This window comes from Scatophagus argus, chromosome 2 (assembly GCF_020382885.2).
Source record: "Scatophagus argus isolate fScaArg1 chromosome 2, fScaArg1.pri, whole genome shotgun sequence".
Taxonomy (NCBI): Eukaryota; Metazoa; Chordata; class Actinopteri; family Scatophagidae; genus Scatophagus; species Scatophagus argus.
This window is the reverse complement of record NC_058494.1, coordinates 11,318,547-11,344,989: the sequence shown is the minus strand read 5'-3', so window position 1 is coordinate 11,344,989 and position 26,443 is coordinate 11,318,547. Positions and strand designations below refer to the sequence as shown.

Below are 26,443 nucleotides of genomic sequence, written 5' to 3'. Positions count from 1 at the left end.
AAGCAGAGGATTCATATTTGGAAAGATGGGAAAGCATGACTGAATATGTACAAAATAAAAAAGTGAGCTGCATTAGCCAATATAAAAAAATAGGTAAAGCACATACATTTATGATACTGAAAATGTACTGGCATTATGATGTATATCCATATTGCCTATCCCTTTATACTGCGATTCCAAGAATTTGAATCGCTGAATGATATCCTCAGACTCATATTGTACTCTTCAAGTTCACAATCCACAATATTTAGCCCACAATGTGTCAAAATACAGAAGTGGTGTGCTTCATAGAGAGTGAGTTTGGCTCAGACATTTTTAAGTCTTGAACATAAGCTAAAATTTGGAGCTTATTATGTATCTTTATTGGTTTCTGGCAATTTGTCTTCATTCATTTTAATATTCCAGCAGTCTGATTTAAATTAATTTGAAGATAAATAATCCCTTGAAGGAATTGTTCTTTAACATCAGTTTAAATGCACGCACAGACTTTTCTTTGAGGCTGTATGGTAGGTACTGCAGTGAGAGTCTCTTCAAGGATGCTCATGTGAGACAGGGTGTGTGTCTATTAGTCTATAAACTAACAGCACTATGGATAGACTGATAAAGAAATAAAGTGATTTATTGTATGTGGTAGTTACATAAAATGGCATTAAAACTAATGAGGAATGACAATATGAATTATAAAAACTAAGAAGAGAATAAGAAGGTTGCACCGGCTTTTTGATACAGTCGGCTCTTGACATACTGCATGACACAGTAAATGCTAACTGTCGTGTCACGGTAGCACGTAGAAAACATGAGCACGGGGCACCACCTAATGGTTGGGTGAAAAAGCACAATATTTGTTTTTGGTGTTCGGCTGAGTGATGAAGGGACAGAGAGTGACAAGATACACAGACAAGCGTTAGTAACAGCATGAATAATTTCCAGCCTTTGAGTCCAGCAGTAAGGCAGGGATGATGTAACCTGGACAAGACGTATTTCTGAGGCACATGTCTACTTGCAAGGACTGTCAGGCAGGGGCTGCAGTCAGCGCCGGCTCAAACCGATCTGTTTCTTTGTTTTCAGATCTTTGACAACGAGCTGAAGGAGCAGGAGAGGGAGGTGTGTTTCGTTGACATCGCCTACGATGAGATCCCCGAGCGCTACTATAAAGAGTCTGAGGTGAGCTTGTGTAGGTGTGTGTGTGTGTGTGTGTGTGTGTGTGTGTGTAGATGGCTCCTGTGTATTAACACCACTGGAGTGTTGTAAGTACAGCACTAAATCTGGAAATGCAGTCGTAAAACAATGTGATTTAGATGAGATAGTAGGATTTCAGTTTCTGTCATGTTGTGATTTTACTCTTTGTTGTGTTTTTTTTTCTGTGTCCAATTTAATTCTAAATCTCATTCTAATGTTTTCTTCTATCCCTACAAGAATCTTCACAAGGACCGTGATAGCATACTTAACACTAGTATTATTATTATTATTATTATTGTTACTGAAGCCCACACACTTGCTTAAACACAAACTTTGAAACACAAACTCAGTCTCACTTGTCTAGCAGCTGCACATCTGTGAAGTGTGAGAACTTGTAATTGTCCTCAGAGCAGTTTGATAAGAGATTGGTCAACGCAAATGTTGTTTAATACTGACAGTCATTCATACAACTTAGGCTTAGGCATGCAACTTATGTAATTTAGGCTCTCCCTAACAACGATGCCTGAAGATTTGGTTAGATTATTTTAACATTAAATGTATGTGTGTGTATGTGTGTGTGTGTGTTCATTTCCCCCCATTGCAGGACTTGAGATATTTCAAGTCGGATAAGACGTCGCGGGGGATCCTTCAGGAGGGTTGGAGGGACACCCAGAGTCCAATCATGTGCTCTTACAAACTGGTCACTGTCAAGTTTGAGGTGTGGGGTCTGCAGACCCGCGTGGAGCAGTTCGTACACAAGGTGAGTCGTCAACCATAGGATGAATGTTGGCCAAGTCTTTTTGTCCAGTTTGTCATTGTAATGTAGCACACAACTCGACACAACTAATTTTTTCATTTCTTGTTGAAGGGGAAAAGACAATAATTATTTGACAAATTAACAGTCTGTCAAAACGGATGCCTTGTTCAACATTACTGAAACGTGGAAATGAGTGGTTATTTCTCATCACATCACAGTTAATTATATGTAGTTCGGCGCTGTGCCTCTCTATGGTGTTATTATGAGATAGCAGCTGAAAGTACTCTTGCCACAGAGCTCGAATTCCAATTAAAATATTAGAAAATAAAAGACCTGGGCCTGAATGTTCATAATGGTATTCCTGCAGGCTGAATTTTGATTGTTTTGCTTCTAACAACAGAGAATGATTAAAAGATTCAAAGATGTTGTCTAAGTAACACTTTCACTCCGTTGTGTTACAGGTGATTCGGGATGTGCTGCTGCTTGGGCATAGACAGGCATTTGCCTGGGTGGATGAGTGGATCGGTAGGTCTATCAGTGCTTTTCTATAGTCCTGCTGTCTATGTACTCCAGCTAATTTACAGCCAGTGGCACTTTTCAGCCTTTCAGTAATCAACAAATTACTCACACTGAATTATAATGAATGCATCGCCTACACAATAGCATTTACTTTGTTATATAAATGAGTATAGAATATCTTAATTGTATTCATAGATGAACGTAACAAGTCTTTACAATTTTGTACACATGCTGTCACATGAGCCTTTAAAGATGAGTTATGTTACTATAACTGATTATTCTTTGAAATGTTGCCACTGTCATAGATACTTTGATTATACAAATTACGGTGTGAATACTGTTTATTTACCAGTCAGTGTGCATGAAAAATCACTCGACCTGCATCTAACCCTGTCAGTGCTGTCAGTGCTGCTCATTCTCCCACAGCATGGATCCTCCTCTTGCTATCACCACTAACACTGTCCTGTCCTGTCATGTCCAGACATGGTCAGTGTTTGTTTCAAATGGAACCTGCACTATAAAAATAACGTACAAGCTACACTCTTTCATGTTTCATGTTGGAGACATTCATTGGTTTATCAAGAGTCAACAGTAGACACTGGAGTAATTTGTGGTAAATGTTATAATTTTGTTAGACTCACTTTAACTCTACTTGGTACTATTTTCATATTAAAACCAAATATACAATAGAAATAAAAATGCACAGATCTTTTTGTATGCATAAACATACGCATAAACAGCCAACAACGTTTGTTGGCAACAAATTGCAATTACATAAAGGAATAACTGGACGTTTACATTAATGAAGAATGATGCACATACTGAAACATGAAAGTTACCTCTGCCTGTTTGAGTGACAGCCCTGTTTGCAGCCATAAGTGGCTGCAACACATTTGTTCACCCTCAGCTGTTGATTTTTTTTTTTTTTTTTTTTTTTTTATAGTAGCAGGAACTAAAGATAACAAACCCATTACCTTTGCTATGAAACACATTTCTCCCCTCTCCTGTCTATGACCACTAACCTTTAAACCACCACTCCGGATGCTTGAAATACTTGAAATCTTTTCACATTTTGCAGAATGATTTTGCTCAGAGAATAAGAACCATTCTGCGCATTACTTACTTGTGCTTCCAGTGATCCAACTTCTTTTGGTGTGGATTATTCAAAGCTTTGCTTAATCTTGAAACACCTTTCACCTTCTGCTTCATTTTCTCCCTTGTACCTGCTTGGATCTGACTGTTTCCTATAAACTGTGGTTCATGGGAAGCTGACACTTTGATCTCTAAAGCTTTTAACTTTAAAAAGCTCTAATTATCCATTAAAAACGCTATACTCACTCCGAATGCACCTTTACCACCTAACCCTCCCCTTTCCCACCTGTCTGGAGTGCCACTGTAGAGGAATTACCAACATTTCGACCCTGGTTCCATCCCTCCCCCCCTTCTTCCAGATATGACTTTGGATGATGTGCGGGATTACGAGAAACAAATGCATGAGAAAACCAACATTAAAGTCGTAAATTGCCATGAGCAGCAAGAGCATTCCACAACAAACCCATCTTCACTGGATGACATAGAGATCCATGACAAAGCAAGCGTATGTGCCTTTTCATTGTTTATTTACTTCATTGCCCCTTCTCTGTCTCATATTTGGTGTCTTTGAATGAACTTGTCACGGTTCCATATAATGTCCACTTACATCCACTCATTTTGTCCTACATTGAGTCAGACGATGCATACATGACCTTTTGAATATGTAAAGAGGTTAATAATTCAAGTCTGCCAACGTTCCCTAAAGGTTTTAAAAAGTATCTAGGAATTATAATGCAACACAAATGAGTGTTGGCTATAAATGAGGCTATAAAAAGAATACAATGTTAGTTGATTAAAAATATTGTTTTTGAATGTTTGACTTTTGAGTGTGTTTTTCCGGGTGTGCCTGTGGCTCTAATAATGAAAGAGTTCAGCCTTTTTCTTTTGATAATGTCCGCAAAGAGTAAAAAAATTTACCTTCTAAATTGATCTTTTCCAAATCTAGACATGACAATGGATGAGGTGAGAGAGTTTGAGCGCACCATCCAGGAGGCCACCAACCAGAAGATTGGGATAATTCCCCCGTCGATTTCCATCAGTGAGACACCCCTGTCCTCTTGTGCCCTCACTGGCCCTGCCAGCGCCCCCTCCACCCCTATGTGCACTGATGCGCCCGAGTCCCTCTCTGTTCCCAAGGACCGACCTCGCAAGAAGTCTGCCCCAGAAACCCTGACCCTTCCTGACCCCGTCCCAAGTGGTGTCCCCCAGGGCTCTAACCTCAGCCCCCTGCCCGTTTCAAACCACCTTCAGTCATCCACACCACCCTCCTCCAACTCCGATCTTACAGAGATGGATGAGCAGTAGAGGGACCTTGAGTTGTCTTCCCCCATGCCTTGCTTTGCTTATTCACCCAACCCCAATGTCTTAGTAGCTCAACGAGACTAGCCAGACCTCCAAACACCAGTGCCCAGAGATTCAAGTTCTCTAGCCATATCCCATGATTTGCCATATTCCTGGACACACACCAATCACTCCAGAAGTGTTCATCAGTGTCACTAATGCCATCGAGACAGCTGTAGGCTCAGCCACCCCGACGTGGCTAATTTCCTCTTCCTGTGAGTCTGACCAGCCACATGTCTCATATTTTATAACAACCAGCTGTGATGTCTAATCAAATGAAAGAGCATCCGTAATTATTTTTTGTTGACCAACAGTTTCTTGTTATATGAATAAATTATTGGTAGTGTTTCCTTAGTCATGTTTTCTTCAATCAGATAAGCTGATTCCTTTCAAGCTATTGAACTATGTAGTTGCCTTAACACCACAGAGCCATTGGTGTTTATTAGTTTTGACAATGTGCGCAAATGAACGACTGATAAATACTGTCATTTTTTTCACCTGTAAAATGGCCATATGTATTAAATTAGGAATAAAATCAATGACACAAACTAGAGAAGCACATTAGATCCAATACATTAGTGTAACACACACTACAAAGACAGCCAATTACCCTCATGATAGAACTGCTTAGAAACTGTTTCCTGAGCCGTCCAAACTGGCCTGTGGATCAGATTGCACCCATCCTGTCCATCCCAAATCCAATAATACAGCAGATGCAAGATCAGTACAATCAGAGAACGTTTACACCTCAGGTCTCCCCGACTCTACCTGGCTCACACTCCAAACGCAGGGATGTTGTTGTACATTTCTGTTCCTGCTTATTTGCCGAACAGCCACATTTTATACCTCCACAGATACTATCGAAACTGTTGTATGTACAGTACCAGTCTACTTAACCCTTGGAATGTTTACACATCAGAAACCTTGAAGGATTTGCATATTAGTGGTAATGTTGTAGGTTAAGCTGTTGTTATATCTGCACTCGCGGTTTTAGCATGACAGTTGAAAATTAAATTTGTTGAAGTTTCTGTCTGCATATATCTTACTCAAGTTTACTGAGAGGTCAGTACAACAAAAAAGTAGAAACATTTTTTTTTTGCCTGAAACTATGCTGGATGTCTCATGTGACATAAATGTGATCCAGTTTTATCAAATCAGCAAATCACTTTAATGTCATATGTAGGAACAAGGCCATTTTGGGGAGTTTTTAAGCACTGACTGCTCTTTGTGCCCAGTGGAGGGCTTTTCAGAAATGAAAAGTCAGAGTTTGATTTGAGGAGAAAGGGAACGTGCATCAAGCCGACTTGAGTATGTGCTTTGCTTTTGACACCCTTGCTTTGCCGGTGCTGCTTGGTAATACTAAGCCCGTGCTTTGGTGGGCATGTGTAATGATTTCAAAATGTGAACATCCTTTACAGTGACCCATTATTTTTTCTGGGCTTCCACTGCCACTTACCATCTAAAGGACAAACAAATGTAAGAGGAGGATAGTTAAATTTAACCCCCTTTTTCCATACAATGTGTTATTCAAAGAGGGTTTTATATGCTGCATGGAATGTTCACAACATATCTGCATATTATGTGAAATTCTATGTATATACTGTAAATGAAGTGATTGGTACAGTATATTTGGTGATGCAACTGTATGAAAAAAGTGAATGCCAACTTTGGAAGCTCTGTACTAACTTTGTGTAATAGAAAAAGCAGACTTCGAGCGAAACGTAAGCATGCCCAGAGAATATAGGCCTACAAACTCTTTCAACTCAGTGCCTCTGCATGCATTATTGTATCATTGCCTACATGTGTTTAACCAAAATCTATTTGTCATCTAAAGAAACACAACAGTTCATCGCACAACAGTTCATTTTTTTTTTTTTTTTTTTTTTTTTTTGCTCGTTTTCTATCTCAAATGTTTCATTTAACCAAAAGTAAAAATGGGCAACAGCCCCATAATACAGTAGCTGAATTACAGCATAATCGGATCAAATGAACCATATCAAGCTACATCACCAGTCTCTCAAGTAACAGGGCTAACTTGTTATATTTTAAAAAACTGGCCCATTTTAGTTCCCCTACCCATATCAATTAGTTTGAACTTTACAGCGCAAATGCATTTTGCACTTACCTGTCTTTGACACCTTATTTGAAAGTAAAGAAATGTGTTACATCTAACACATTCTTGTTGGGTTTTTTGGACCAAAGTCCTATAATACAGCATGATGACTTCAAAGAGAGCAGGTTCAAGGAGAGAGTCCTCAGTGGTCTTGCCATAAAATACTATTATGTGCAGTTCTCACTTGCTTTTGTTAAAAAAACAAAACAAAACCAACTGTAGCTATTTATCTGTAACTGTAGCTTTTGTCTTTGCCTTTTGAGGATACAAATGTTATATACCTGTTATTGGCCCTATTAGCTATCAGTTATGTATAGATTATACATGCTTAAAGCTCTGGTATTGGTCATCTCTCTTGTCAGGAACACAGAGATCCAGGGATATGTTTGATCTACCATGGGCTATTAAAAATGATGCAAAATATCCAGTTGCGTAACATTAACCTCTGCTCTGTTTAAAAGAGTAACATATTAGGTATTGTAAATACTGTTGTTAATGACTAATATTGTAGGTTTCTTACATGGAATCTGTTCCAAGTTGCATTACTGATGTGACATGAATGTGCTTAAAGATTTCAAGTAGACAGAGAAGGATTTTCTTTTGTGTTTGTTCAGTAAGAATTACATCTTTACAGACATGAATTAAAGGTTCATTTTAATCTAGGAGTAATGTGTGTCTGTATCTATGAAGTCATCTGTTGAGGACACAGAATTTAGTTAAATTCAGATTATGAAGATTACTCATTGTATCGGTGCACTTTTGACTTTCCAGTTGCTTTTGGTGACCTTGCAGGGCAAATCTGTTTGTACAAGTTGTAAATCAAATTAAGCTTTTCTTTTCTGTGGGGTGGTGTGGGGTGAGCTGCTTTGACGTTACTTGCCATGTTAACTGAGAGGTGATTGACTTTTCTGTTGTTTCCTTTTTTGTAGTAAACCTGCTGTACTTAAATTTTTGTGGTTGCTGTATTGTTTAAAGAAATTTTTTAGTTACTTTGTCATTATTTCGCTGGATAAAAGGACCAAGCTTTGACTCCTCCTACCCTTCTAATGATGCATTTTGCATTCGGCCAGGCTATTGTGCTGTCTCCTGATATAACTGGGACCTGTAACACCATACAAGATTACTGAGTTAGCTGTGCAGTGGCGCTGAGTGTGTGTGCACAGTGTGTGTACTTCGCTCTCTGTTAGACATCAGATGTGGTTCTGGCTTATCCAGCTTTCTGCATTAATAATGCTGTGTGAAACAGGCCCCAGAAGTGCCATTGGTGTTTGGCTGCTGGAAGTCGCTCTTAGTTCTTCCACTTAATCTGTTATTATATTTGTTATATTTTTACTTTGAGGTTAATTTGGTCCTTTGTTGTAATTATTGTTTTACTTTTTCTGAAATAGACAAATAAAGTTTGCTAGTTATTGCAACAGTGTCATTATTCATTCTGTGCACCATGTCTGTTTCATTTATATGTTGATGTTACTCTCAGTGGCCATGTGAATATCAGAAATGGACCATGGAGCTATGGAGGAAGGTGACCTGGTTTGATTAATCATATTTTCTTTGTTATCACATGAATGACCAGAGGTGTGTGTGTCTGTTTTGGTAGCAAAAGAGGGGCTTACTCAAAATTAGGCAGGTTATAGTGTTTGGCTGACTGTGTATGGTATGATGTTGCAGTCAGTGTATAAGTACAAGATCTTTCAATTCTTTTAGTAATTTTACACTGTAATATCAAGTTCGAAGAAAAAGGCCTACATTCTCTATACTTAAAGAGAAGGGAAGTCAGCGAACACAACTATTTGCAATGTGAATAAAACTTTAAACATTACCTCATCCAGGAACATTTTTGCCCGAGTCATTTCAGATAGATTTTCATACATCATTAACAATGAAACAACAACAACCTTGAGCCCACAGTCTTTTATTTTTGTTGAGAGATTCATAGCAGCATAAAATACATACTTTGCTTTTAAGTAGAAGTTAAAAATATGAGTGGTAACATGCATTTAAAGAATCAAAAGTAAAAGTAGTCATTAGTGAACTGAATGGGACCAAAATCTAGTAGCTATTTCAGGCAATTCCACATGAGCTTACTACCTTAATTAGGTCTACAACAAGAAATTAAGAGTTGCACATGATGTTGATGCTTTCGTTCAAGAAAATCAAATATTCAATATCCATGATTTCACATGAGGAATGGTAATTAAATTCAACACAAACTGTGAAAAGAGAAAAAGGTTGATTTGAGAAAAAAAATGATTTGTCTGATTTGTTTCTTTTACTGCCAAAGAATAGAAACCACAACACTGATCCAGAGGAAGTGTGATATGGTCAAAGTGTGCCCTCCAGTGGATGTTGTTCCAACTGCAGCTGTAGTCATTGGAGTAGTTGCAGTAACAGGGTCAGTTGTAGTCATAGTTGTAGTAATAGGGGTAGTATTAGTCACAGGGGCAAGTGTGGTCAGTGCCCTAGCCTGTCCCACACATGTCCCCACATTTCCTGTTTTGTCCACAGCAGCCAGCACCACAGTCTGTGAACAGCAGGAGGCGCTGTAGGTAGCCAGTGTAATGTTCTCGCCCCCTGTTCCTACGACCGTGCTGGTGTTGAGGATACCGTTCCCTTGGCGGATTGTGATGCTCTCAATGCCAGTCCCATTGACGCCATCAGTGAGATTAGCAGTGAACTCCCACTGAGACAAAGCACAGAGTGAAGAAGATGCAGGACAGATACCTGATATATTGACTACCTGGCACACTGGACTGGTCAAATCTGTCACCTGGAAAGAGAAAACAGAGGAGGTGGAAAGTAAGCTGAAAAATGGGAGCAGAGCCTGGACAGCACACTTAAACACTTATAAAAAGTATTGTATCTTCATCTGTTATCCTTAAAATCAACTTTGGTGAGTCGTGTACAGTACATACAATGACTACAAAAACACAAGTACCATCAAAGAAATAACCCAATAGATGTTAAATTGAATCTTTGGTGCTGAATGAATTAGGTTTACAGGAATTCTGAAGAGTATTTCAACTCAGGACTCTGTGTACCTTGTATTTAACTGTATGTTATAAATTATTTTGCAATGACGTACTGATGTTGTAAAAATGGTTAGAATGTCACACACACTGCAGACTTAAAAGTTTTTCATCCCTAAAGCCAACCTCACTGCTGACCCTAGTAAGTAACGAATTAATGAAGATGTTTTTTCTAGTTTTTCAGCAAAAGTTGCAGTATGTTGTACTCTCTAGACCACTGTAGTTTTAGCAACGCAGAATGAATGTGAAATGTATATAGCATGAAATTCATCCAGTTTTTTTCTAACAATAGTAAATATATTTACTCTGCTTCATTCCCTTTCCAGTTAATGTTTTCCTCTTACCTTGGCAGTCACAGAGAGCCTGAGGACAGCGTAATTGGTATCGGTGCCAGCTGCATTTTGCGCCTCGATGGTTAGGGTCACGTCTGTTCCTGATGCAGTACTGGCTGGTGTTGTTAAGGTTACAGTGCCATTGGCTTTACCTCCACTTTCTGCTGTTATCACGACAGTGCTGGGTGAAGTGGAGGAAAAGCTCCGGTCATTGTTGACAGTCACTGAGAACGTCCCAGCTGAGTCTGAGGAGACTGTGAAAGGGATGGAGATGGTAGAACCTGGTTCTATGTTGATGTTGTCAGCTTGGGCCTGGAAAAGTGGAAGAGAGAAACTTTAATAAAGAGAGAAGGTTAAACATTTATGTCATATTACAAAATAGCTTAGTGATGAGTAACTATGCATGGCTAGCCTGGCTTTCAAGTTCTCTACATCTGATGCATGTGCGTGGGGCTGTTTTAAGATCGATTCGCAGAAGGTTGGGGTATATTTAGGCTTTTGAAATAAAAAAGTACAAGAACATAAGAGTATAGAATGGATTACACAGCATATTTGTCTGCTCTAAAATAACATGCAGTCAGCAGCATTTTGAGCTATTAGTTAATTTACAACTTAGAACTTTGCTCCATCTGTAAGTAAAATAGCAAATTTACTAACATATAATAGTAATATATAGAGAAAAATTTTGGAATATATTGAGTATATGAATATACAAGCATTGATTTTACTGGTAGGTAATATTGACTTATATAAAGGTGGATGAAATGTTTCCACTTACTCCTACTTTAAAAGTGAAGCAAAATATCCCCCATGCAAACGCAGTCATCTTGCATTGATGGCATCGAAATGACAGAAATCATATTTGAGAAAAATTTCTTTCGATGTGCCCTAAAATGATGGGGGAGGGATTTATGACTTTGGCTTGACTTATGGGGAGCTGTGGAGTGGTCAGTTATTGGCCCTCTGTTTCACTGAGACAGCAAACAGAAGGTGTTCATACTCACAGTAACAGAGACACTGGAGGTCTTGATCTGCGTGGACGCCTGTCTCTGGAAGCTGCTCGGTGTTGATCTAGAGCTGGAGCTGCTGTCCTGACCTCTAAGTTGAACCACATAGTCACCTGCTGGAACTGCACTAAATCTTACCAGAAAGTTACCACTTCCTAATGACTGTGGACAACAGAGAAAAAAATTGATTATTTATCCCACATACTTCCATCATAATACACAAAACCACATTCTCAAGTGTAACATACCTGTAGTGATCCATTGATCTCTCTTGATCCTGAGCTGTCAAACAGCGTGATCTCTGTGACTGTTACTGTGTCACTTCCTGTCACAGTGACCAGGAGGGTAATATTACCACCTGAAAGTTAGGGCAGAAGAATTTTTATTATTTGAATGAAAGGAGTATATTATGACATGTCATTTATGAGTTAAATCTAATGCCCACAAATAAAGAAAATTGAGATGACCTGGAAAAAATAGTTGATGGTTCATTTTAAAAAAAGTTATATTATGGGTTTTCCCTTCCTTCATTGTGTTATATACACTACCAGTCAAACGTCTGGACACACCTTCTCCTCCAGTGGTTTTTCTTTATTTTTGTTATTTTCAACATTGTACATTAATACTGAAGACAACCAAACCATGACAGAAAACGTATGGCTTAACGTAGTAAACCAAAAAGTGTAAAACAACTCAGAATATGTTTTATATTTTAGATTGCCCAAAGCAACCACATTTATGTTTGATGTCAGCTTTTTTTTTGCCTTCTTATAGTGCTTTAGACCATCAGTGGGTACAGAGTCAATAGCGCTGTTAGCGCTACTGCTAACTACTGTACAAATCCATATTAGAGCAAGAAACTCTAAGTAAGTCTAAGTAAAGTGAAAGGACAGTCCATCATTACTTAAAGAAATGATGGTCAGTCAACCAAAAAACCTTAAGAACTTCGAATATATCCCCTAATGAAAGGAAGACCAAGAGCTACCTCTGCTGCCAATTTACAGCAACTCAGATTAGAACCCACATAAATACTTCTTGGAGTTCAAGTGGCAGGCATATTTCAACATCCACTGCCAAGTCAAGCCATTATTTTGGAAGAACAACAAACAAAAGAGACCTGCTTGGGCCAAGAAACACAAGGAATGGATTGAATGATTGAATTTGAGATTTCTGGGTCTAAACGCTGTGTCTTGACATGGGAGAGAGTGAACGAATGGTTCCTGAATGTGTGGCTCCCACTGTGCATGGAGCATGGAGCAGGAGGAGTCATAGTGTGGGGGTGCTCTGCTGGTGACCAGCATGGCTACCACAACATTTTGCAGCAACATGCCATCCCATCTGGTTTGCACTTAGTGGGACCATCATTTGTTTTCCAACAGGATAATGACTCCAAATACACCTCCACTTAATGTAAAGACTATTTGTCTAAGAAGGTGAGGAGTGCTGCATCAGATGACCTGGCCTTCACAATCACCCAGTCTAAATCCAAATGAGATGGTTTGGCATGAGTTGGCCTGTGGAGAGTGAAGGAAAAGCAGCCAACACGTACTCAACACCTCTGGGACCATTCCAGATGACTGCCTCATGAGGCTGATTGAGAGAATGCCATGAGTGTGCAAAGCTGTCATCAAAGGAAAATGTGGCTACTTTGAAGAATCGAAAATACAAAATATATTCTGGGTTATTTAACACATTTTTGTTGATTACATAATTCCATATTTGTCATAATGTCATAGTCTTCAGTGTTAATATACAATGTTGAAAACAATAAAAATGAAGAAAAAACTTATCAGTGGGAGCTAATCTCCAACGCAGAAGTCTTCACAACACTGTGTGACACAGGGTATAAGGTGCTGCCCCCAGGAGAAATACAAAGTTTTAGGGAGTTCCAAACAGAGACATGGTGAGCAGTGCTAGCTCAGGCCTCTGTCAGTTCAGACAGGGATTTTCACTGGATTCATCTTTCATTGGTTTCATTTTGGTCCTGACCTGTAGGAGGGCGTCCACTCTGGAGACTGAAGCCACTGTGGGCTCCCTCATGAGCTTCCACAAGGTTATAGACAAAGTTCACTGAACTTTGACCTGATGAACATACACAGAAAACAGATCAATAACACTTAGAAACTTAAAGATATTAAATATATTTTAGCAATTTCCATCCAAACATTCAACACAATACTGACCAATGACCTTAACAGAGTAGGGACTGTTAGAGTTAACACTAATTTCCCAAAGTCCTGTTTGATCAGTGATGTTGAGGCTCAACCGACGTAGGTTTCCCACTGTGGTGAAAGATGCCAGAGGACCACTGGACTGACTTGAACTCTGGGATACACCTGGAAGAGAGAGAAATATCAAGTCAGCCAAATGACAAAACAAAACAAAACAAAAAAAAACATTCCTCCCTCAACTTTTGTATTTAGCCATGTAGATTTTCTTTTAATTTGTTCAGATTTTGAGTTTGAGTTAAATGACATGCACAGATGGTCAATTATCTGGTATTATGCCAGTAAAAAACTGATCTGCCAGTCCACTGTATCAGCATCATGTTTTGCATTGGCTTGAAAGGCACACACCCTCATTCTGTGGTCAAGTTAGCAATAAAAATGCTGGGAAACATATCAGGTGAAGGCCACAGTTTGATTAGGTGTAGTCACCCACTACTTGGTTAGTTTTAGGAAAAGATTGGTCTGCATTCACAGGGACATGAACCCTGTTCTCCTGGGTGAAAGTTCTGTGTTTGGCCTATCCATCTATCCACCCCTACCTCCTCACAGCTTCATCTCTGTTGATACCAAGTTTGTTATGCGCGCCTATCATTATCGCCGTGTGCTGGCACTGTGCCTCTGTGTATGTGTAGTCTCACAGCTTGGTGAGGCAAAACACAACACTGACATGCTATTCTATGGTGGCCCAGTGGGTCTTTTACACACTTGGATAACAAAATATATGCCCTACCCTGCCGCAGAAATCTCAAAATCTATGCAAAGAGAAAAAATGTTCATTCAAAATTTTTTAATAAATAAGAATAAGCAGCCTCCACATGCCTGCACCACAGACATCTAAAGACAACTATTCTACCACCACAGACAAACTCTTTCATCTCAAGACAGATGATGATAATAATAGCAATAACAACACTGCAGTCCCAGATGTGTCTGAACCTGTGGAGCTGGTGAGTCTGAAGGTGAGAGATGAGGCTCCTGTGATGTAGATGATCATGTTGCTTACTGATGCATCAGCAATAAAAGTAAAATTATCAGGTCGTCCAGGATTCATCACCACCTGGAAAACCGTCACCTGGAGAAGAAAGGGACAGAAACTGCTGTGAGAGAGGAAACAGTGTGAAGGGACATTTTTTGTGTGAACAATTTGTCCTCAACTTTGTCCTAAAATACTGTAGTACACAATTTGCAAATTTGTCACATTATCTTCAGACAGCTATTCATTTTCTCGTTAGATGTCCCACCACAGCACTGGCTGATGAATCCTCTATTACACTTGTAGCCAGAGAGAGGTCTGACTTGGTGACCTCAATGGCCTGACCTCCAGAGGATCGTGCTAGATCACGGTACAGCTGGGTATCTGATTGGCTCAGGATACGTGAAGCGAAACTTTGAAGATCACTGCGACGCCGTCGACTTGAGAGGACGTCTGTCAGCATGAAATTCACCTAAAGTGAAAACGACAGATCAAGTTTGGCACACACCACTTACTAACTGAACAAAAATTTTATCAAGCCTTAAATGCAAATGTTTTGCAAATGTTAACTCATTATTGAAGTGTTATCTGACAATCCATTGTACATTCCAGACGCTGGTGTGAGGCCCTTTTTCAGAAGCTGGATGGTAACAGGTATCTTGGAGGCATCTTTCTTGTGAATGCACTTCAGTTTTTGACAGTGTGTTTGCATATAAACACATGTGTTTACATTCTATTTAACTTCTGCTTTATACGCCACATTTACATCTGAAGGGAAAAATGATAACTACACAGTTACCTGAGACTTGGTGTTCTCTATAAGAGCAGTGACGGTGCTTTTCAGATGGAAATCTTTGGCTGGAGCGTCCGTAAAAACGAAGATCTCAGAGGAGCGTGGAGCAGCAGTCAGGGCAAGCTGTCAGTCATGTATGGGAGAGGGTTATTCATTCATTGATCTGTGAGACTAAAAATCTGAGGGGAGTTAATTCAATTATTGTGTAAGGAGTCATGTGATGATGTCATCATCATATGTCCTTCACAGAACTCTTTTGTTCAAATCCATAACTCCAAGAAAACAATTTAAATACTAAAAGTAATTATTAAAAGTTTGTACATGTAGACAACCATGGACACACCCGTAGTCCAGACAGACACAACTCTGGGTTGTCCCCTCCTCCATTTGGGATGATCCTGCTGATGTGGTCTTTGAAGATGTCTGCATCAGTTGTCTTTATCACAGGTCCAAAATCTATAGTAGATAGTAGATAAAGGTTTCTCTGTGTTTTTGCTTTCTCCATAGAACTAACCGTACTTTAATTGATAACCACATTCATAAAGATTCAAGGTACCTACCTGGGTCGTTGAAAGGCACCAGTATGTAGGCAGAGGGCTCTTGTGGTGTTCCTCTCTTACGATCAATGATGTCAAAGGAAACTCTCTTCGCCTCAGCTATGTCGTCACTCATGCTTCCTGTGGTGTCAATGACAAAACACAGCACAGAGGACTGGGAGAGGCCCATCAGTCTGCAGGAACACGAGAGAGAGGGAGAGACAAAACATTAATTCCTCATGTTAAACAGGTATTCCACATTTTTCAACTTCATGCCTAAGCAACATTGTATTATAGTGGTCATTTAGCGCCTTATGAGCACAAAGTGTTCAGAAGCAGAGCGTGCTAGTACAACTGGATCAGCCCAAGTGTTGTAAATATTCTGGTATGTTACTTACAATCTGTTTTTGGTTGAACCAATGGAAATTTGTGAAGAGATATATTAACATGTAAATCCAACCTGCCAGAGCTCTGCATGGTGCAAGACCCAGCAGTCATGATCAGATTGATTATACTCTTCATCTTTAACTTGATGTTAAAGCTTCCCTATATGTACACTATATAGGTAAACAAAATGGCTCAGGTAAAGGTGGCCCATACCGTAGGAAGTCCTTGTCTCCAACAGCTACTCTGATGTCCTCCAGCAGCTCCATGGTGGCATCTACTGCCAAGTTTGCTGCTTTGTTGTGAAGTGAGCCATGATCGGACTCAACAGCATCCTTATTGATGCCCCCCACTGGGTCCTTTTTGCTTGTCTTGTCAAAAAATCCACCATGGCTACATTTACCTCAGAGCAGAAATATCAACAAGCTCAGATTTTGTACCACCCAACGGAGATGACAGAGAAGTACCTAATTAATAATTAAAGCTTATGGGTATGCATTGCTTTGATGATATCTAAGTTTGATGGTGATTGTTTTTTTTTTTTTATTATCATTTTTCCAGTGAGGATCTGATAAATTCTGTAGGCTACTGGCAGCCAGTTGGAAAGCTAACGATCACCAAACCTACATATAAACAAATGACTAACCATGACATGAGTTACCTTAGCATATCATACAAGAAAAGACAAATAAAAGTTACCTGCAGGTTTTGCAGAGGAGCGAATGTTGAAGTAGCCTGAAGTGAGAAGCCCCTGCGACAGGACTTCAGGCAGAATGTTGTCAGTACAAGTAGTTCCTGTGCAGCTCCTACAAGTTGGAGTCTCCGGGCCTGGAACACAGTAAGATAGGGTTAACATATGGCAAAAATCATACAGTAATCCATCTAGGAAGAAACATGTCTGAAATATTTGGCCTCAGTCTAATTAATGCTCTGTTGATAGTTCAGCCTTGGTTGTACTAAACTGTTATTGTGTGTATACTGAGTAACAATTAACCGATTACCATATGTGGATTGGTGTGTATTAGAGGCCTGCTGACTCAACATAAGATGGGTTCAGGCCATTTTTTTCATAGATTAGGCCTGGGTTGACCTCTGCCTCACTTGTCTACTTTCCTTTCATTGTGCATGTACATGTGAAAAGCACATGTAGGCCACTGTATGGAATACTGTTTGACTGACTGATACTGTATTCATATGCAAATATTTTAGTCACATGCATGCATTACAGTTCAGTTGACCATGCAGTGGATCAGGGAAAACTTGGGTGTATGGAATGTATGGAGCTAATTTTTTGCACTCTTCAAGAGTGTCTTTCTTTTAATTAAACATTACCAAGTTGGTGAAGTTGCTGAGTTTTTTTGAGACTTTTTTCTTCAGTTTCTGTAAAGGTAACATCACCAAAAGCTGTGTCTTTTTTTCTTACATCTTTGCTGCTGCTGTTCTTTAACATGACTGAATTGTGCTTCCATCCATCTATCCATCCGTCCATTTTCTATACTGCTTATCCCTGAGGCTCATGGGGGACTGGAGCCTATCCCAGCTAATTACGGGCGAGAGGCGGGGTACACAGACAACCACACACTCACACCTAGGGGCAATGTAGGGTAGCCAATGAACCTAATATGCATGTTTTTGGGATTGTGGGAGGAAGCTAGAGAACCCGGAGAAAACCCACACAGGCACACGGAGAACATGCAAACTCCACATACAAGGACCCAGACCGGGATTCGAACCTGGAACCCTCTTGCTATGTGACAGTGCTAATCACTGCACCACCGTACCGCCCTGCATTGTGCTTCCATGAGTCAATATTAATATTTGTGAGCATGATTGTTGGTGACACTGTTAAGTAGTGTCGTGCTGTGTTGGTTTTGGTTGTGTCTCGTCTTTTGTTTTCTGGTCCACTTGTCATGTTTCATTTTTGTCTTGTTTCATGTGTATTTGTTTCCATGTGTTATGTTCCAGGTTTTTTGTCATGTCCTCTTTTATTTTGAAAGCGTCACTTCCTTTGTATGTCTCTGTTTCATGTAGCTTTGTGTTAATTTATCCTGTTGCTTACTCCTCCCTGATGTGTTTCACCTGTCTCTTGTTATCTTGTCTATTTAGTCCTCGTCTTCCCTGTCACACTTTGTCAGTTTGTTGTTCCTTGTCATGCCATGAATTGTTTTGTCTCGTCATGCCAGGAATTGTTTTGTCTTGTCTCGTCATGCCATGTATTTTGTCGCCACAGTTTTTCCTTGATCCCTTGCCACAGAAAATGTGTGATTTTTAGTTTTTTGATATAATTAAAAGATTATTATTTTGGACTCCTGCCTCTTCTTGTGACTCTGTAATAGGGTTCAGCCCTCTTGGTCAGCGACACTTTGTGACAAGTAGTATTTGTATCTCTTTGTTCTTTGCTTGGAAATTCTTTGCTTGCTTGTGTGTGTGTTTTGTGATTTTGTGCACATCAGAAAGAATGTGCTTCAGAGACGTTATAACTGATCTAGTGTTCTCATCCTGGTCAGTTTGTTGAGCCGGGGCTGGGACAGGGCTGGATTTCTTTAGTTGTGCAGGGTGTGGTGCTTTATGGTGACAAATAATATGCTCTCTCACTCTGTGTTGATGTTTAAACCATACATTCCACTATGACAAGAGGCTCCTACCTGCTAAGTTCTCCAGGGGCTCGTCTGGTTTGATCAGAGTGCTGTAAGGGGTGGTTTTGCCCAGCTCCACCCAGTTACTGTGACTGTAGAAGTCCTTGATATAAAGAATATGTTATTATTAAAAAAAAAAAAAAGTGGCATTAAGGCCATTGGCATCTTGTTGATGAAAGCAGATGACACCATATTTGGATGAGAGGATGAAGAATGAAGATGGGGAGGATACTCTTTTCTGCTCCTCTATTCTGATAATATCTGACACGACACACTGTGGGAGTGACTTGCCAATTAAAAGTTAGCCATATCCTAAAGCCTGCAATGCTTTATTGTCCATTTTACTCGGAATGGGACCATAATTCACAAAATGAACTTTGTGCCATGCTAAAGAGACTGGAGAGAGACTGGAGATTCGCAAGTGAGACCATAAACTCATTATGAAACCATTGACTCAGGAAATAAAATCAAGTGAGAAGTAGGTTCATTTTCTCACAAGCTTACATGCAATCTGACTTCTTTTTGAAACCAATGGAGTTGTCACCTTTCTGTCATTAGAAAAAAAAAATGAAGGTTTAAATCACTTCCAAATTGGCTTAATTTTTCTGCAAGCTCCACCCACTTATTATTATTATTATTATTATTATTATTATTATTATTATTATACTGTCTGTACTCTGATAACAAAATAATGATCAGCCTCACCTGCAGAGTATGACAAACTTGCCCAAGTGTCTGCCTCCCTGCATCAACGTTTCCCAGCTTCACATTGGCCTTCACAGAGGACACACCTCAACAGAAAAATGTAACAGTGGTTATGTTACAATGCTGCATTGAAATTTTCTCTGCTGAAAATTGCTCATTTCTCTGCTATTTTTTTTTAGCAGTTAAACTATCTAACACAGCTTTTAGTCATACAAGCAGCATGGACTATTAAATGAAATGATTGTCAGTGACCTGTAACTGACTACAGTGATTAAGTATAGTCAGTTCAGTTTAAAGATTGTTGGTAAAGACTTGCTTGTACCTGTGCACATCTGCATTTATCACATCAAAAATGTAATGCATGCAATACTTGATAATACTTTGGAAAGTACTCGAATGTGGCAGATGTTAATTTATGTGAAACACCCCAGGTTTAATAGAAGAAAAAAATGGTGAAGCAAGATAATGCTTCAGAAAAACAATTCTTCAGACAAAATAGGTAATAACATAAAATAAAATAAAATAAAATAAAAAGGCACCAGCTGTGATGATATTTCGTCCTTCTTGGAAGGTCTCATCGTCAAAATGGTACTCCACTCTCAGTGCCAGTGAGGAATCCACATTCCCATTGCTGTAGTAGATCTCATCTATGGCAGTTTGTAACATGTCAGTGGAGAGGGGAGATGTGGATGTGGGTGAGGAGGAACAGGCTTTTTGCACCTGGGCAACTGAGAGGTTGTCATTAATCTGGGGACAAAGAATTAAGTCATTCACTGAAAACATTAGCACTTATAAAACAAACTCTACTCTCAAGGTATTGTCTAATCCTGTCTTTATATTTAATATTGTTTAATTGGACAGTTCACCATTAGATGTGGAGAACTGATGCATGATGACTGGCACAAAGACAGATGCCAGACATGAGGAAAAGGCCAGGAATATTAATGATTACACATAATAAAACAAAATTTTGAGATAATCTCACTTGTTCCATTTTGAAATTCGGTCAAAACTGGATTCAAAACTTCCTTTTTTTCAATTTTCAAATACTACATTTTACAGCTTCAACTGAATATAATTGTGTTTCCCTGTCCAGTATCCTTTATGATGGTCTCACAATCAGGCTGAAGTCCCGTCCCTCAGAGGCAGCAATGTCTCGGCAGACCTCCGCTATCTTTCTCAGAACCGCCCTTCGAGTGATGTCACGATGAGTGATGGAAGTTTCATCGACTGCGAAGAATGGTTGGAAGCAGTGAATGAGGCCTGGAAGGACCACTGCCACTAGAAACATGGCCGTCTGTCTGGCAGGCATGATGGAGGATGGAGTTCTAAAGGAACCTGAAGGAAGAGGAGTGAAGTCGACAATCTGGATGGATACTATTTCTAAACATTTGTCAACTGCCCCAGCTATTCCTCTAACTGTTTTCTACCATTTTCCTCACCAGTTATACTGGTTCTGTTTTATTTTTTAATACAGACTTCCTGCATCATCTAAACAAAGACCCACAATCCTAGCAACAGAGCACAGCATGGCGACAGGAAAACAAAACAATATAAGTCGCCATAATAAAAAGTTTATATTTTTGCTGCATAAAGTTTGTACTTTTTATACAACCATAATGAGCACCATTAATTTATTTGTTTCAGAATCAAAATATGATATGCATGGAAATTTTATATGTGTATATATGTAAGGGATAAAATGATTTGAGATGTACCTGTCCATTATAATATTGCAATTTGGTCTGAAATATTATGGATAAAAAATAATGAATACAGTTCAATATAAATATTAAATATTTAAGAGTTCTGATGATTCTGTGTTCTGTTGATTGTTTTTCTTTTATTGCATCCAAAAAGGAAACTGCAAATTGTTTCCATGTTTCTATTTTAAGCAGAGGTGCTTTATTGTATTTTTTTTGTCCAAACTAAATAAACAGAGTAAGAGGTTCCTGGTTGGGGTAATCTGATCAGTTTGGATTCCACAATGGTTTGCTGGGAAGTTACCAAGCACAAAGATGTTATTGGCAGTGGACCAAGTCTAACACAGCAACAAGAGCCAAATCAATACACCTGACAATAAAAAGATAAAAAAAATAGAAGACAATAGAGACAAAATGGCACTGGCAACAAAAAAGAGAAAACTATAAAGGCAACAGTACTTCACCACTTTATACTAACAGGCAACGTATGTGTGTCTTTTGGAATTTTTTCAAATCTACCTCTCATAATTTCTTTTCATTTTTTTCATCTCTCTCCCATTTCATTTGAGCACCACTGTATGCAGATAGTATCCATTAAAGACCCCCTCCACAATATAAGAAAAACCTAAACAGAATCTCAATGCAGTTTGACTTGTGTTGTCATGGGTCTTGGGTTACAGATGTTAGTAGTAGTACCACAAACGAATTCCCAGGAATTCTAGCATCTCTTTGTAGTGCCAACTTATCCTTTTGTCTTGTAGTTAAATATTTTGGAAAATGTAAGAATAAATGTCACAGACAAATAACCTTTGAAAGTAGTTCTACTTTTATTTCTACTTTTCAGTATTTTAGAAAATACCATATATTGGCTAAGAAGTAATACTTTTAACAAGAATATCAATAAAATATTTGCTTCTTTGTTGTCTCTGAGTGGGCTTCCTAAATATTTTCAAATCAGTATTTGGCATATTTAAAGTTGTACACCAAGATTACTGTTGTCCAAGATTACTGCTAATACAAATATTCTTACCTCTGAGTGTTGTGCTGTTTGCAAGCAATTCAGCCTTATGAGTTGGTAAAATTTCTTGAGTGTTTCTGTGAGTCTTTGACGTTCACACCCAGGAAGATCACTTTGTCTAGATCTACTTTTCTCAGTAGCTATCACAGTCCTTGAGGTGTGTGTGTATGTGTTTGATGCTGTCTGAGAGGGTATTAGAAAATGTGAGCATATATCCTCATTCCTTTTGTACCTCCTCCCCGCTGCTTGCATGGAATAACTGTTTAAATTGTGTGTGTGTGTGTGTGTGTGGACAGCCGTTGCCTAGAGGTTGGAGAAGTGGCTTGTGACAGGAGGGTTGCCCGTTCAATTCCCCCTCAGGACTGGCAGGAAATAATTTGGGTGTGGTGGAGTGATTAATCAATTAATTAATCAATCAATCACCCCTCCGTTAGCCGGCTGATGTGCCCTTGAGCAAGGCACTTAACCCCCCCCAGTTGCTCCCTGGCCACCTGACATGGCAGCCCACTGCTCCTGTGTGTTTCACTGCATGTTGCATGTGTGTGTTCAATCAGTGATGAGTTAAATGCAGAGAAAGAATTTCGGTGTATGTAAAAATACACTGATAATAAAGATTTGAAGTTTTAAACCCAACTAGTTGGCACTACATTTACAGGATTTTAGTCAAGTTGAGAAGATGACAAAAATGGCAATGTAGCAGCCATGTTGCAGCCCCCATAATAACACCTTAAGTTCTGGCATTATCAACACACTGAGTAACTGTGTGTGTCCTAAACAGTAGTGGTGTGCATTGTAAAACAGAAATCTTCTGTTTGGGAAACAATTCATGAGGAAGTTCAAGTGGGAGAAAAACAAAACAACAAGAAAGTAAAGTATGGGAGGGAGTACTGAGTGAAACTTAACATTATTGCCTTAGTTTTCACTGATGTTATGCCATCCTTATAATTTCACATTACATTATATTGCATATAATGAAAACACGTAAAAGAGGTGGTATTTGTAATACATGACCAATTACAATTATGGACAAACCTACTGGTGGCAGAGCAGCATATTTTAGCAAACTAAAACATAACACACCATCCAAAGAAGTTAAACATTTAATCCAGGCTAAAAGCAACATAGGTAACAATCCCACCACCCCATCATAAGGGCATGAGTATCTAACTATAATTACAACTGGGTATTCCCTGAATTAATAATACATAATAACATAATAATGTTGCTTCAATGTATTCTTATGACATGGAGGGTATTTTGGTCTTTGTCTTTCAGCTGCAACTCCAGTGAGGTCAGGCATACTTAGGAAAATGAATGTAAAAACATTAGTTAAAGCGGTAATAGGCTTATTCTCATATTTTAGAAGTACATCAAGTACAAAGCTGTAGTCCTTCAGTCACTATCTTTTGCAGGATAATACTGGAATACAATAGCACAATGGCAGGGCTTTGACACTGCTTGCAGCCAACAGAAAAGAAATGAAAGAAGAAGGCATTAGGCAGTTTTATAACTGTTGATCTTTTATCTCATACATAAACTGCTCCAGAGCAGGTTAGGTGTGCCACATGAGTTATGACGATGATTTGCTTCTTACCAGGTTTCATCACTGTCATACCCATAAAATGCAACCAGTAAAGCTGCATTTCTGTGATTCTGTTTGCCTTTAAAAAACAAAACGAAACAAAACAAAAAACACTGTGCTCGAGTCTTACAAATACAGAAACTTCCCGATCAGAATCTTTGCCAATTCCCCGAAAAGTGTTCCTGCTTAACACTAAATATATTCATGCTAAACACTCACATATGAGAAAAACATCTTTCTGTGTTATTTATTAGTGTTTAGCAGTCATTTAATTTATTTAACCATGACTCTGTTCGTGATTTGATCAGATTGGACTGACAGTGACAAACAGCCCCACCAACTGAAATCAGATTCTAAATGGGGCTAAATCCTGACTGCCAAGCTGTATGAAAGTATGTGCCATCTCCTATTCCCAAATGAGTCCTGCCCACTTCAAACAAGTGAGAAGCCCATGAAGAAACAAAAGAAATAAGGAAACCTGTCCATGTAGGTCCCAATCACTTCAATTCAATTCAATTTCAATTTTATTTATATAGCACTTACAGTGACAGTAATGTACTTTTTGATACCCCAGATGCAAACTTTAAATTCTCTGAAAATCAGGGCCAGAGTCTAGAATTTAGGGGGATCTGTGGACAGAAATGGAATAAAATATTTCCAGTTCTGTTTTCTTTTTTAAAAATAATTAACTGTAAGAGGAAGAATTCCTCTGTTTTGTTACCTTAGAATGTGTCTTTTATGTTCACTTATGTGTAAGTGGGTCCTCTTCCACAATAGCCCAGAATGACCAAAAACACTGACTGAGAGGGCCTTTCATGCTTTTGCAGCCACCAAGACAAGACGTGTTTGGTTAGTCATGTGACACCTCCAAATGTATGGTCACAATTGTTATTTTATGGATTTATCTGCGAAGAAGAAATTAATGGATTGTTCCAAAGCTTTTGAGTCTTTGTAAAAGTGTGGTTACTCATTTGTGTCGCTAGGGGGAGTGTCTACCAAGGTGGGCACAAGTTGTAGCAGCTCTACAGACAGATGACATCCTGCTGAACAAAGGCAACTAATGTATCCTGTCTCTGCGTTTCCTGCACAAAACAGGACACAAACCTATATGTATGGGTAACTCAGGCAAGATCTCGAGACCTGCAACAGTTGCAATCTGCAAACACACTGCTAGATGCCACTAAATAGTGTTGGATCTTTTTCAGCCAAAACCACTTAAATATCTCTGTCCTCGTCTTCAGTTTGTGATCGCTTTCCTTGCTGTCCACCAGTTATTTCTGTATGCTCACTGCTACTTCTAGCCACTCTTTTCTGCCCTGTAGTTAATTCTATCCCCTCCCTCCTGCATATCTGTTTTCACTTAGTCATCAGCCCTAAAGCACTTGTACCAGCATTTTTTTTTACCCAGTCAATGTCAGATCATTGAGTTATTTAGTTTCTTTATGGCCATGTGTTTCTGCCTTCAAGCCACCTGTACCTGTTTGCCTGCTTACTCACCTTCCCGACCTACCTTTACTGGAGTACCAAAATCTTTACCCTGAGACTTGTACAGTGGGGCAAAAAAGTATTTAGTCAGCCACCAGTTGTGCAAGTTCTCCTGTAAACAGGCCTGTAATTTTCATCATACGTACACTATGAGAGACAGAATGGGGGGAAAGAATCCAGGAAATTACATTATAGGATTTTTAATGAATTCATTGGTAAATTGGTAAAACTCGGTAAAATAAGTATTTGGTCACCTATAAACAAGCAAGATTTCTGGCTCTCACAGACCTGTAACATCTTCTTTAAGAGGCTCCTCTGTCCTCCACTCGTTATCTGTATTAATGGCACCTGTTTGAACTCGTTATCAGTATTAAAGACACCTGTCCACAACCTCAAACAGTCACACTCCAAACTTCACTATGGCCATGACCAAAGTGCTATCAAAGGACACCAGAAACAAAATTGTAGACCTGCACCAGCCTGGGAAGACTGAATCTGCAATAGGTAAGCAGCTTGGTGTGAAGAAATCAACTGTGGGAGCAATTATTAGAAAATGGAAGACATACAAGACCACTGATAATCTCCCTCGATCTGGGGCTCCACGCAAGATCTCACCCCGTGGGGTCAAAATGATCACAAGAACGGTGAGCAAAAATCCCAGAACCACACAGGGGTCCTAGTGAATGACCTGCAGAGAGCTGGGACCAAAGTAACAAAGGCTACCATCGGTAACACACTACGCTGCCAGGGACTCAAATCCTGCAGTGCCAGACGCGTCCCCCTGCTTAAACCAGTACATGTCCAGGCCTGTCTGAAGTTTGCTACAGAGTATTTGGATGATCCAGAAGAGGATTGGGAGAATGAATGAGAATGAAACCAAAATAGAACTTTTTGGTAAAAACTCAACTTGCGTTTAGAGGAGAAAGAATGCTGAGTTGCATCCAAAGAACACCATACCTACTGTGAAGCGTGTGGGGTGGGGGGGACGGGGGGACGTCATGCTTTGGGGCTGTTTTTCTGCAAAGGCACAACTG

At 39.3% G+C, this 26,443-nt stretch overlaps 2 protein-coding genes across 5 annotated transcripts in view; one reads left to right on the top strand and one right to left on the bottom strand.

Annotated features, from left to right (window-relative positions):
• Window positions 1–8,413, top strand: part of LOC124069630 (cytoplasmic phosphatidylinositol transfer protein 1-like) — a 66,105-nt gene extending 57,692 nt beyond the window's left edge. Inside the window, exons 6-10 of one of the 2 annotated variants that reach the window (XM_046408935.1) lie at window positions 1,069–1,164; window positions 1,784–1,939; window positions 2,398–2,461; window positions 3,907–4,052; window positions 4,494–4,627. In XM_046408935.1, the coding sequence (XP_046264891.1) occupies window positions 1,069–1,164; window positions 1,784–1,939; window positions 2,398–2,461; window positions 3,907–4,052; window positions 4,494–4,499 (468 nt within the window). In that variant the 3' untranslated portion in view covers window positions 4,500–4,627. Of the gene's footprint in view, window positions 1–1,068; window positions 1,165–1,783; window positions 1,940–2,397; window positions 2,462–3,906; window positions 4,053–4,493 lie in introns of both variants that reach the window. The other variant, XM_046408929.1, reaches the window with a different exon arrangement.
• Window positions 8,414–8,914: 501 nt separating this feature from the next.
• Window positions 8,915–25,563, bottom strand: LOC124069583 (von Willebrand factor A domain-containing protein 7-like). Of its 3 annotated transcripts, none has more exons than XM_046408855.1 (18): window positions 25,422–25,563; window positions 20,739–20,959; window positions 20,161–20,368; window positions 19,622–19,707; window positions 18,926–19,019; window positions 16,980–17,108; window positions 16,497–16,683; window positions 15,921–16,090; window positions 15,704–15,816; window positions 15,367–15,483; window positions 14,836–15,039; window positions 14,531–14,666; window positions 13,550–13,702; window positions 13,356–13,448; window positions 11,615–11,724; window positions 11,364–11,528; window positions 10,372–10,671; window positions 8,915–9,768 (listed from the first exon to the last, which is right to left on the bottom strand). In XM_046408855.1, the coding sequence occupies exons 2-18, from the start codon at window positions 20,931–20,933 to the stop codon at window positions 9,271–9,273; spliced, it is 2,958 nt and encodes a 985-aa protein (XP_046264811.1). In that variant the 5' UTR covers window positions 20,934–20,959; window positions 25,422–25,563; the 3' UTR covers window positions 8,915–9,270. The 3 variants fall into 3 exon arrangements, with proteins under 3 accessions (XP_046264811.1, XP_046264819.1, XP_046264804.1); XM_046408863.1 differs by having other exon boundaries at window positions 25,435–25,531; XM_046408848.1 differs by lacking the exon at window positions 25,422–25,563 and adding an exon at window positions 22,355–22,505.
• Window positions 25,564–26,443: the final 880 nt, after the last annotated feature.

Coding starts and splice junctions, on each gene's coding strand:
- LOC124069583 (XM_046408855.1), bottom strand. CDS start 20,933: ATGCCTGCCAGACAGACGGCCATGTTTCTAGTGGCAGTGGTCCTTCCA. Junction 16,684..16,979: donor CTCCTCTGCAAAACCTGCAG/GTAACTTTTATT, acceptor TTCTGCTCTGAG/GTAAATGTAGCCATGGTGGA. Junction 14,667..14,835: donor ATTCATCAGCCAGTGCTGTG/GTGGGACATCTA, acceptor TTTCTTCTCCAG/GTGACGGTTTTCCAGGTGGT.